Source organism: Ranitomeya variabilis, chromosome 4 (assembly GCF_051348905.1).
Source record: "Ranitomeya variabilis isolate aRanVar5 chromosome 4, aRanVar5.hap1, whole genome shotgun sequence".
In the NCBI taxonomy this organism is placed as follows: Eukaryota; Metazoa; Chordata; class Amphibia; order Anura; family Dendrobatidae; genus Ranitomeya; species Ranitomeya variabilis.
In genome coordinates, this window is record NC_135235.1 from 758,915,283 (window position 1) to 758,928,593 (window position 13,311).

At 44.0% G+C, this 13,311-nt stretch overlaps 1 protein-coding gene across 3 annotated transcripts in view; it reads right to left on the reverse strand.

The window, feature by feature from the left end:
- Positions 1-5,975: 5,975 nt before the first annotated feature.
- The window catches only part of LOC143766857 (uncharacterized), a 35,208-nt gene continuing 27,872 nt past the window's right edge, over positions 5,976-13,311 (reverse strand). For 2 of the 3 annotated variants that reach the window (XM_077254844.1, XM_077254845.1), the window contains exon 7: positions 5,976-8,380. In XM_077254844.1, coding sequence (XP_077110959.1) covers positions 6,519-8,380 — 1,862 coding nt within the window. In that variant the 3' untranslated portion in view covers positions 5,976-6,518. Of the gene's footprint in view, positions 8,384-13,311 lie in introns of all 3 variants that reach the window. The other variant, XM_077254846.1, reaches the window with a different exon arrangement.

A 13,311-nucleotide genomic window follows, 5' to 3' on the forward strand; every position in this document is an offset into this window, starting at 1 on the left:
GGGTGGCTTTGAGTTCAGCTGCAGACATGGATATTCAGAGTCTGACTTCTAGTGTGGATCATCTTGCTGCAAGGGTGCAAAGCATTCAGGATTTTGTTGTTCACAGTCCTATGTCTGAGCCAAAAGTACCTATTCCTGTGTTGTTTTCTGGAGATAGATCTAGGTTTCTGAATTTTAAGAATAATTGTAAATTATTTCTTTCTTTGAGACCTCGTTCCTCTGGCGATTCCGCTCAGCAAGTTAGAATTGTTATCTCCCTGTTACGTGGCGACCCTCAAGATTGGGCTTTCTCCCTGGCGCCGGGAGATCCTGCATTGCTGAATGTGGATGCGTTTTTTCTGGCGCTTGGATTGCTTTATGAGGAACCTAATCTTGAGAACCAGGCAGAAAAGGCCTTGCTGGCTCTCTCTCAGGGCCAGGATGAAGCTGAGGTGTATTGTCAAAAATTTCGGAAATGGTCGGTGCTTACTCAATGGAATGAGTGTGCCCTGGCTGCAAATTTCAGAGAAGGTCTTTCTGAAGCCATTAAGAATGTTATGGTGGGGATCCCCACGCCTGCAAGTCTGAATGACTCAATGGCTTTGGCCATTCAGATTGATCGGCGTTTGCGGGAGCGCAAATCTACGCACCATCTGGCGGTGTTTTCTGAACAGAGACCTGAGTCTATGCAATGTGACCGAATTCTGACCAGAATTGAGCGGCAAAATCATAGACGTCAAAATGGGTTGTGCTTTTACTGTGGTGATTCAACTCATGTTATCTCAGCATGCTCTAAGCGCATAAAAAAAAATCGCTAAATCTGTCACCGTTGGTACTATACAGCCTAAATTCATTTTGTCTGTTACTTTAATTTGTTCTTTGTCATCCTACTCGGTTATGGCTTTTGTGGATTCAGGTGCTGCCCTGAACCTGATGGATTTGTCGTTTGCCAGGCGCTGTGGTTTTGTCCTGGAGCCTTTGGAATTCCCTATTCCACTGAGGGGTATTGATGCTACACCATTGGCTGAGAATAAGCCTCAGTATTGGACTCAAGTGACCATGTGCATGACTCCTGTACATCAGGAGGTGATTCGCTTTCTTGTGCTACATAATCTGCATGATGTGGTCGTTTTGGGTCTGCCATGGCTGCAGGCCCATAATCCAGTTCTGGATTGGAAAGCTATGTCTGTTTCAAGTTGGGGTTGCCAGGGGATTCATGTCCGAGTTTTTGTCGGACTACCAGGATGTACTTGATGAGCCCAGATCCGGTGCCCTGCCTCCTCACAGGGATTGTGATTGTGCTATAAATTTGATTCCTGGTAGTAAGTTCCCTAAGGGACGACTTTTTAATTTGTCTGTACCAGAACATGCCGCAATGCGGAGTTATACAAAGGAGTCTTTAGAGAAGGGACATATTCGCCCGTCCTCCTCCCCTCTTGGTGCAGGATTCTTTTTTGTGGCCAAGAAGGATGGTTCTCTGAGACCTTGTATAGATTATCGTCTTCTAAATAAAATCACGGTCAAATTTCAGTATCCTTTGCCATTATTATCTGATCTGTTTGCTTGGATTAAGGGGTCCAGTTGGTTCACCAAGATAGATCTTCATGGTGCGTATAACCTTGTGCGTATTAAGCAGGGGGATGAATGGAAAACAGCATTTAATACGCCCGAAGGCCATTTTGAGTACTTGGTGATGCCTTTTGGACTCTCTAATGCTCCTTCTGTGTTCCAGTCCTTCATGCATGACATCTTCCGAGAATATCTGGATAAATTTATGATTGTGTATCTGGATGACATTTTGGTCTTTTCTGAGGACTGGGAGTCCCATGTGAAGCAGGTCAGGATGGTATTTCAGGTCCTGCGTGCTAATGCCTTGTTTGTGAAGGGCTCAAAATGTCTCTTCGGAGTACAGAAGGTTTCCTTTTTGGGTTTTATTTTTTCTCCTTCTACTATTGAGATGGACCCAGTCAAGGTGCAGGCTATTCATGACTGGACTCAGACTACATCTGTTAAGAGTCTTCAGAAGTTCTTGGGTTTTGCTAATTTTTACCGTCGCTTCATTGCTAATTTTTCTGGCGTGGTTAAACCCTTGACGGATTTGACCAAGAAGGGTTCTGATGTGACTAATTGGTCTCCTGCGGCCGTGGGAGCCTTTCGGGAGCTGAAGCGCCGGTTTTCTTCGGCTCCAGTTTTGTGTCAAACTGATGTCTCTCTTCCTTTTCAGGTCGAGGTTGATGCTTCTGAGATTGGAGCAGGGGCTGTTTTGTCGCAGAGAAGCTCTGATTGCTCTGTGATGAAGCCTTGTGCTTTCTTTTCAAGAAAGTTTTCGCCTGCCGAGCGGAATTATGATGTTGGTAATCGGGAGTTGTTGGCTATGAAGTGGGCATTTGAGGAGTGGCGACATTGGCTCGAGGGAGCTAAGCATCGTGTGGTGGTCTTGACTGATCACAAAAATCTGATTTATCTCGAGTCTGCAAGCGGCTGAATCCTAGTCAGGCTCGTTGGTCGTTGTTTTTCTCCCGTTTCGATTTCGTGGTCTCGTACCTGCCTGGTTCGAAGAACGTGAAGGCTGATGCTCTTTCTAGGAGTTTTGTGCCTGACTCTCCGGGAGTTTCAGAGCCGGCTGGTATCCTTAGAGAGGGAGTGATTTTGTCTGCCATTTCCCCAGATTTGCGACGAGTGCTGCAGAAATTTCAGGCGGATAGACCTGACCGTTGCCCACCAGAGAGACTGTTTGTCCCAGATAGATGGACCAGCAGAGTTATTTCCGAGGTTCATTCTTCGGTGTTGGCAGGCCATCCTGGGATTTTTGGTACCAGGGATTTGGTGGCTAGGTCCTTCTGGTGGCCTTCCTTGTCGCGGGATGTGCGTTCCTTTGTGCAGTCCTGTGGGATTTGTGCTCGGGCTAAGCCTTGCTGTTCTCGTGCCAGCGGTTTGCTTTTGCCTTTGCCTGTCCCGAAGAGGCCTTGGACGCACATTTCCATGGATTTTATTTCGGATCTTCCAGTCTCTCAGAGAATGTCTGTCATCTGGGTGGTGTGTGATCGTTTTTCTAAAATGGTCCATTTGGTGCCCTTGCCTAAGTTGCCTTCCTCCTCCAATTTGGTTCCTCTATTTTTTCAGAATGTGGTTCGCTTGCACGGCATCCCTGAAAATATTGTGTCTGACAGAGGATCCCAGTTTGTGTCCAGATTTTGGCGGATCTTTTGTGCTAAGATGGGCATTGATTTGTCTTTTTCGTCGGCCTTCCATCCTCAGACGACTGGTCAAACCGAGCGAACTAATCAGACCTTGGAGACTTATTTAAGATGTTTTGTTTCTGCTGATCAGGATGATTGGGTGACTTTTTTGCCATTGGCCGAGTTTGCCCTTAATAATCGGGCTAGTTCTGCTACTTTGGTTTCGCCTTTTTTCTGCAATTCTGGTTTTCATCTTCGTTTTTCCTCGGGTCAGGTTGAGCCTTCTGACTGTCCTGGGTTGGATTCTGTGGTGGATAGGTTGCAGCAAATTTGGAACCATGTGGTGGACAATTTGAAGTTGTCACAGGAGAAGGCTCAGCGCTTTGCCAACCGCCGTCGCGGTGTGGGTCCCCGACTTCGTGTTGGGGATTTGGTATGGCTGTCTTCTCGGTATGTTCCTATGAAGGTTTCCTCTCCTAAATTCAAGCCTCGCTTCATCGGTCCTTATAAGATTTTGGAAATCCTTAACCTGGTTTCGTTAGGACCTTCCAGCGTCGTTTGCCATTCATAACGTGTTCCATAGGTCTTTGTTGCGGAGGTATGTGGTGCCTGTGGTTCCTTCTGTTGAGCCCCCTGCCCCGGTGCTGGTTGAGGGCGAATTGGAGTACGTGGTGGAGAAGATCTTGGATTCTCGTATTTCGAGACGGAGGCTTCAGTATTTGGTTAAGTGGAAGGGCTATGGTCAGGAGGATAATTCCTGGTTTGTCGCCTCTGATGTTCATGCGGCCGATTTGGTTCATGCCTTCCATGTGGCTCATCCTGATCACCCTGGGGGTTTTGATGAGGGTTCGGTGACCCCTCCTCAAGGGGGGGTACTGTTGTGAACTCTGTTTTTGGGCTCCCTCTTGTGGTCACAAGTGGTACTGTGTGAGTGTCATTCTGCAGGTCTGAGGCTGGATCAGCTGTCTCGTTATCTGTTAGCTGGTTTCCTATTTAGTTCACTTGGACTCTCAGTTGTTGCCTGTTGTATTCAGTGCTATTCTGATTGCTCCTGTCTACATCCGTTATCAGTCTTTCCAAGAGAAGCTAAGTTTTGTTTGCTTATTTTTGCTCATCTGTGTTCAAGATGTGTCCTAGTATATGATGTGTTTAGTCCAGCTTGCTAATATGTGATTTCCCTGCTTGCTGGTGCTCTGGGGTGCTGAGTTGCTCCCCCCACATCGTTAGTTGGTGTGGGGGTTCTCGCATTCTCTGCGTGGATATTCTTGCATAGGGTTTTTTACTGACCGCACAGATCCCTTGCTATTTTTTGCTATCTAGCGTTAGCAGGCCTCATTTGCTTAATCTGTTTCATCTCTGCGTTTGTCTTTTCCTCTTAACTCACCGTTATTATTTGTGGGGGCTTCTATACCTTTGGGGTTATTTCTCTGAGGCAAGTGAGGTCTGTACTTTCTCTTTAGGGGTAGTCAGTTTCTCAGGCCGTGAAGAGACGTCTAGGATTTCAGGAAACGTTCCACGGCTACCTTTAGTGTGTTTGGTTAGGATCAGGTTTGCGGTCAGTCCAGTTACCACATCCCCAGAGCTCGTCCTATTATCTCTGACTTAGCTGGTTAGATTTGTGATCCTAAGCCACTGGGATCATAACAGCTTTCATTCGCAGCCCTGCCGAACGCTAGTGTGAAACTAGCCTAAAACAATCCCTTTTAACCCCTTTCCGACATCAGGCGTAAATGTACGCAGATGTATGACTCCCTCCCTTTGATGCTGGCTCCAGCGCTGAAGCACATCTCTTCTGGCACATGTCAGCAAGTGCACCGGAAATCCCGCTCATCAGTGACCCCGTCACATGATCGCAGGTTACCGATGGGTTGGCATGACAATCAGAGGTCTCCAGCAGAAATCTATGGTTGTTACTGCTGGATTGCTATGAGCGCCGCCCGATAGCCGAAAAGGCATGAACCCAGGGATCATCTCGCCAAACTCCTGCTCTCCTTTAAACATGGGCAAAACGCTACTCAGGCAACACAGGGCGAAAGTAAAACTGTGTGGCAATGCTTTATTGTACCACAAAATAGGCAGATAACACAGAACAGTCACAGCACAGTAGCCAAGATGTTGAACATTTCAAAGTCTCGCCCTTCCGCTGACTCACCGGGAAAATAGCAGCTGTGACTGCAGATCTTCCAGGGTCACTACCTCACCTGTGGTACGCACACAGAGGTAACGACAAGCGTAGGAAGATGCCAGTCCATACAAGGCCAGTTGATACGAGGATCACAGCTTAGCTTCATATTCCAGGGTTGGTTACTCCACCTGTGGCATGCACACAGACAAGAGGTAACGACAAGCGTAGGAAGATGACAGTCCATACAATGTACAAGGCCAGTTGATCTGAGGATCACAACCTGGCTTTTCCATACGTATCCATGGTTCAATGATGGTCAATGGAGCAGATCTGTATTCTTGCAACCGAGGCTGAAAACCCCTAGGTTGTTTTCCTATAGAATGATAGATCCGTGTCCCTCGTAATGGAGCCATTATGTAAAATGGCTGCTGTCCTGTCCTTCTCATGTCTTATGATTGCACACATCCCTAGCCTTTATAACGATATTGGATTCCTTGACAAATCTCAGCATGGCCATTAGTTAGAAGCTGCTATTGATCTTTGGAGCAGGTAAGTTTTCCGAGTGGTACATATTCGGCCATCTGAAAACGGAGTTTAGTCCAGGACAATTTGTCTGCACGACTATAACAGCTGTTACAATACTAAACTGGGGCAGTCCCCATAGGAGAAAAAACACAAGAATTATACTGTACTGTATTTTCACATACTATCTATTCTGGACACTACAGTGGCTTATAAACTTACGAAGTATATAGCTTGAGGTCTGGGATCTGCCAATATGTGGCTAGTTTTCTGACTGTTACGGATAACATGATACATGACTAGTTTTTTTTTGTCTAGTCTCTCTTGAATATAGGTCAATATTAAATAGTCTCCTGTTGAGTCGCCTTTGGTGAGGATGATGAAACACATAGAAATGAGAGGCTTGGAGAGTGAGTGTGTATATGTCACCTCACCCTATATACTGAACTGTGAGGTACATGTTTTTTCTATTAGTCACCTACTGACTAACCTTCAAGAGGTGAATTATCGGTATAGTTTTACATTTGGAATTAATAAAGTTTAGTTTTACCCTTTTGTCAGCAAACACGAGGAATGACAATAGACAACCAATTTAAGAAGATTCAATTTTGGTTCAAACTATTCCAACATTATGAACATAAAAAAGGATTCTCCCCTATGTGACGTCTCTGATGTTTATTAACAGTTGATTTTCAATTAAAATATTTCCCACATTAAGAAAATGAAAAAGGCTTCTCCCCTGTGTGACTGCTCTGATGTTTAACAAGAAGTGCTTTCAATTTAAAACATTTCCCACATTTTAAACAGGAAAAAGGCTTCTGACCTGTGTGAGTTCTCTGGTGATTACAAAGATGCCATTTATGGCGAAAACATTTCCCACAATCTGAACAGGAAAAAGGCTTCTCCCCTGTGTGAGTTCTATGGTGCCTAGCCAAGTCTGCTTTCTGGGTAAAACATTTCCCACATTCTGAACAGGAAAAAGGATATTCCCCTGTGTGGGTTATTTGGTGAATAACAAGATTCCTTTTCCGGTTAAAACATTTCCCACATTCTGAACACGAAAAAGGCTTCTTCCCTGTGTGAGTTCTCTGGTGACTAACAAGATTCCTTTCCTGGTTAAAACATTTCCCACATTCTGAACAAGGAAAAGGCTTCTCCCCCGTGTGGGTTCTCTGGTGACTAACAAGATACAATTTATGTGTAAAACATTTCCCACATTCTGAACAAGAATAAGGCTTCTCCCCTGTGTGGGTTCTCTGGTGAATAACAAGATACCCTTTCTGGATAAAACTTTTCCCACATTCTGAACAGGAAAAAGGCTTCTCCCCTGTGTGGATTCTCTGGTGAACAACAAGATTCCCTTTCTGGATAAAACTTTTCCCACATTCTGAACAGGTAAAAGGCTTCTCCCCTGTGTGGCTTCTCTGGTGAGTAACCAAAAATGCTTTCTGGGTAAAACATTTCCCACATTCTGAACAGAAAAAAGGCTTCTCCCCTGTGTGGCTTCTCTGGTGAGTAACCAAATCTGCTTTCTGGGTAAAACATTTCCCACATTCTGAACAGGAATAAGGCTTCTCCCCTGTGTGGGTTCTCTGGTGAATAACAAGATTCCCTTTCTGTTTAAAATTTTTCCCACATTCTGAACATGAAAAAGGCTTCTTCCCTGTGTGGATTCTCTGGTGAACAACAAGATTCAATTTCTGGTTAAAACTTTTCCCACATTCTGAACATGAAAAAGGCTTCATCCCTGTGTGGGTTATCTGGTGAGTAACTAAATCTGCTTTCTGGGTAAAACATTTCCCACATTCTGAACAGGAAAAAGGATATTCCCCTGTGTGGGTTCTTTGGTGAATAACAATATTCCTTTTCCGATTAAAACATTTCCCACATTCTGAACACGAAAAAGGCTTCTTCCCTGTGTGAGTTCTCTGGTGACTAACAAGATTCCTTTCCTGGTTAAAACATTTCCCACATTCTGAACAAGGAAAAGGCTTCTCCCCCGTGTGGGTTCTCTGGTGACTAACAAGATGCAATTTATGTGTAAAACATTTCCCACATTCTGAACAGGAATAAGGCTTCTCCCCTGTGTGGGTTCTCTGGTGAATAACAAGATACCTTTTCTGGTTAAAACTTTTCCCACATTCTGAACAGGAAAAAGGCTTCTCCCCTGTGTGGATTATCTGGTGACTAACAAGATTCCCTTTCTGGATAAAACTTTTCCCACATTCTGAACAGGAAAAAGGCTTCTCCCCTGTGTGGATTCTCTGGTGAATAACAAGATTCCCTTTCTGGTTAAAACATTTCCCACATTCTGAACATGAAAATGACTTCTTTGCTTTAGGAGCAGTTTGTTTTTTGTTGCCTCTTTTGTGATTTTGATTTTCCTTAGCAGTCAGTAATGAATCAGAAGATGGGACCCGTTTCATAGGATCAGATGACAGATCTTTGGTGTGAATTGATGATGATATATCTGTAGAAACAGCAATCACTTCAGTTGTATCTTGTAGGATCTCAAGATCATCAGATTTAAACATTGAAGATGTCAACTGTCCCTCTGATCTCCTGGTACAGTCATCTGCTAAGAAACAAATTTTTTTAACACAATATCCTTGAGTTTTATATTATTGAACATTTCTGCTTAAACTGTCCATACAAATGGCAAGCTATGTACAACTTTATTTACTAAGACAATGACTGTTCACAGTCTAATAGAAAACCTTGTTGGATGAACCAGTAGTGTGTGGTGTTCAACTGTTTGTTCATTCTGCCATCCATATATCGAATAAAAAGAAACCAATCAATGTTATGTAGACAAAAATAATACCAATTCTCATCTCACAAAAAACAAGTCCCCACTCAGGTCCATCATCTGTCAATGGAAAAACAGAGGTTTCCACACTATTAGTGGCTCAAAGGCTGTTGAAAAGCAACAGAGTTTCTATAAACCAATCCAGCAAAATCCGCTCTCACTTCTGAGTCTTGCAGTGTGCTCAAACAACATTTAGGATCCCTGTATTTAGCAATATTATATAGAGAGAATCCACTTAATTTGCGGTGTGTATCTCCTGGAGCACAATCTGTGCTGGGTAATAAAATTGCAAATGTGTAATTTTCACTCTCCAACATCCACTGAGTCTTAATTTCCGGAAAATGGCTGTGGAGTCAAAATATTCACTCCTCCTACACACTTGTTCAAAATTGTTGGTACCCCTCGTGTAATGACTGAAAAACCCACAATGGTCACAGAAATAACTTTAATCTGACTAAAGTAATAAATAAGAGATCTATGAAAATGAACAAATTAAAGTCAGATATTGCTTTTCAACCAGGTTTCCACAAATTAAAAAAATAAATAAAACCCATGAAATAGGCCTGGATAGAAATTATGGTACCCTTAACTTAACCGCTTTGACTACCAACCGTAATCATTGGCGCTGCACAAAGCCTTGCTAGTGCCAGCATTTAGCTACCATTTGTCTACGGTCGGTGGTTTTGTGCTCATCGGGACTTCCACGTACCTTATAACGAGGGGATTCCGGCACATAACAGTTCCTGTGACCCCAGACCTCATCAAGACCTGATTGGTTCAGGTCTTGATGAGGTAAGCGTCACACCAGCCAATGAGACAAATCACTAGGAAAGTTTGTTGTAGCAACCAACTTCCTCGGACGATCTGCCTGAGAAAAACGCTGTTTGTCCTCAGATCTCCTGTCAGTGAGAGATTAGAGAAGAAACAGTGTTAGAAGTGCTTCTGGCAACAGCTGTGTCAGTCAGCGATCTTGTTATAAAGTAAAAACAGAGAAGGCAGGTTAGGGTTAGTGCTACAGTTAGGGTTACTGTTAGGCTAAAGTCAGGGTTTATTCTAAAGTTAGGGTTAGGCTAAAGAAGTAGGCTTTTCTCAATTGTCTCCCCAATAACTTGGTCACTTCAGAGTTTTCTATTAGCTTGCTAGAGCATACTGTCCTACAAATAAATTTATATGCGTCCCAATTCATCAGCCAGAATCCATGATCCTACTACATTTTAAGGACTTACATTCGCTATGGGGCTTGTTAAAAAAAATGAGCATTCGGTCCTATTGGTCCAACTGCCATGTTCAAGCCACCCCAATGTTTTCTGCCGTTCTTCCTAAGACCCGTTATGAAATGCTCGTGAGATTTCGGCATTTTAACGACAAGAGTCAATGCCTGCCCAGAAATGCCCCAGAACATGACAGACTATTGAAAATCAGACCCATCATTGAAGACTTGACAGAAAACTTCTTAAAGCTTTACACCCCCAAAGAAAACATTTCCATTAATGCGTCACTTGTAAAATTCAAAGGAAGACTGCACCTCAAGCAATTTATTCCTTCTAAGAGGGCAAGGTTCAGAATAAAGCTCTATAACATGTGCGACAGTTCAACAGGATACACATTAGCTTTTTTAAGGCTACTTTCACACTTGCGTTTGGAGCCGCTGCGGAGGGCTGTGGACTTCCTCCGTGAAGCCTCGCCCTCAGCCGCTAGCACCGCCTATTTCTGCATGCGGCCGGCATGCGGCCTGTGTACCTATATTTAACATTAGGTACGCAGGTCGGGCCGCAGTATGCGGATGCTGCCGCATGCGTCGTTTTGACGATGCGGAAAAAAAAAATTGCTACGAGCTGCGTCCTACGCAGGTCTCCACATCGTCAAAACGACGCATGCGGCAGCATCCGCATACTGCGGCCCGACCTGCATACCTAATGTTAAATATAGACAAAAAAACACACAGCAGCACATGTATATGAATCTAGGCCATGTGAAAACACAGACAAATATACAATATGAATTATACCTCAAAAATATATATTTTTTTTTAATTTTTTCAAAAAAAAATTTGTTTCATAAAACTTACAGTAATGAAGATTCTTAGCGCATAAATTGGCCAATTCATGTGTGCCCATCAACCACGGCAAGGTGATCTCCCTCTGATGGGTCCTACTCTACCGTACATGCCACCCTTGGGCCACCAGCCTACAACTTTGGACAAAACATGTCACTCTGGGCTAAACCTACAATTTATGGGCAGGTAGAGCTGATTACCGCCACCTGCAAGGTCAATGGGAGGAGTGCAAGATCAGCCTGGATGCAGCCACATCCAATAACTAAATAGAGAAAAAAAACCAATCAGCACTCCTAATGTGAACACGTGCAAAGCTGCAAGCTGCATCATATAGACAAAAAAACACACAGCAGCACATGTATATGAATCTAGGCCATGTGAAAACACAGACAAATATACAGTATGAATTATACCTCAAAAATATATATTTTTAAAAATTTTAAAAAAAAATTTTTTTCATAAAGAGGAATATCACCTTGCCGTGGTTGATGGGCACACATGAATTGGCCAATTTATGCGCTAAGAATCTTCATTACTGTAAGTTTTATGAAAAAAAAGGTTTTTGAAAATTAAAAAAAAAAAAATATTTTTGAGGTATAATTCATCTTGTATATTTGTCTGTGTTTTCACATGGCCTAGATTCATATACATGCGCTGCTGTGTGTTTTTTGTCTATATGATGCAGCTTGCAGCTTTGCACGTGTTCACATTAGGAGTGCTGATTGGTTTTTTTCTCTTTTTTTTTCTCTATTTAATGTTAAATATAGGTACACAGGCCGCATGCCGGCTGCATGCAGAAATAGGCGGAGCTAGCGGCGGGGCGGGGCTTCACGGAGGAAGTCCACAGCCCTCCGCAGCGGCTCCAAACGCAAGTGTGAAAGTAGCCTAATTTATGAAAGATAGCAACTAAACCCACCAGGATGCCCTACTTATCTGGGGACATCTGGAAAAACGTTTGGGAGCTGATAACTCCATTATTACAAAAAGGCTACAATCTGTATGTTGACAAGTACTACACCAGCATATCCCTGTCAAGGTGAAAATATACATTTTTATACCTTTTTGTACTTTTATATATCTTATACTGTGAAACAATAAGATTTTTCCCTTGCTTGCAAATGTAATTGTATTAAAGATGGCTGCCAGTGTTCACCTTTACTCTAGTTTCGTTTCCAAGGAGTTAAGTATCATTTCTTCTGAAATCGAAACTTAAGGAATGAGAAGAAAGGAGGATACGCCAGGAGATGTTAGGACAAATCAGAAGAGACTGAACACTAGACGTATACTGCTTAAACCCCGCCTAATGCACGCCTTCCTCTAACACGATATAGTACTGTGTATTCTAAAATAAAGCCAGTTGCTGTAACCGTTGCTGACACAAGTAGACGCACGGACATCAACTAAGATTGAACCAGCTATCCGTCTGACTCATTCTTATCCGGTACCAGACGTTCGGCTTATACTTTAATTTGGAATGACTGGTGAATGAGGGTTATTGTCGTGACGACCCCGACAATTTGGCGCGACCAACGTGGGGCGTGGACAGCGATCCGAGACCCCCTGGACCCATGCCTGGATGTCCGTGGATGACACCCGTAGTGGCTGACCTCGAGGACTGATCACCCTCCAAACACGGTAAGTGGAGATCATATACTCTGTATGTGTCACACTTGCTGGTGTTTCAACCGTTATTGGTTTGTCTGTGGTCTCCTTGGGTCTGAGGGGTGACCGGTCGAGTGGTGAGACCGAGCGCGATCCTGTGCCACGCTCTGAACCAGCAACTGAGAGACGTCGCGTCCTGCGCGTCCTCGTGTACACCACACCTCCTCCACCGGTCATTGTACTCCATTCAACCACCCTACCCGTGACTATTGTCTAGTAGTGAAGTGGAGTGAAAAATTGAGCAAGTTGTAGATTGTGGGGCAGCTTAGAGAAAGGGATAGGAGATGCAGCCTCTGTGATATTGTACCAACTAGGTAATTAAGACGTCCCAAGAGGGGGACCCCCTGTATTTCTGTGGAGGGCTCTCACTAGGAGACCGCCTCCCGACGGTTTGGAATATCGTGACAGGATAGTCTGTTAATCACTGTTGTTCAGGTTAGGGACAGGAAATATTGAGCGCGAGGCTCTTTTCCTAGTACGTTGAATGCGAAGTTCCGTGGTATAGAACACAGTGTTGATATCGCTGCCAGTGGCCTACTGCAGGAGGACATAGTATTCTGTAAAAGTCATGTTGCGTCTCTTAAAGCAGAAGAAGTCCGTGCCCCACAAGTTAGATGAGGATGCCGTGGAAGTCAAGACAATAGTAGAGTCACGGGAGGGCAAGAGGCAGTCAAGCTCATCTGCGAGTTGCGCGAGGCTTAAAGAACGAAGGATGGAAAGAGGTTGATGGAGAGGGAGGATCATAGGAAGGTTTTGTAGAAATTAAGTCTGAAAACTGCTGTAATCCGTTTCTGTGTAGAAGATACTGAGCTCTTATCAGTGCTGTGTACTAGATGGGAGGGGTCGAGCAGCTGCGCTGTTGCTTTCTCCCTTCTGTGCTGACTCGCTCAGGAATGCTGTGATTTCTCTTATCTCCGTGTTTCTGGTAGGGAGTGGGCATGTGCCTGCGCTCTTGAGTTTCACTGTGTTTTCTTGATGT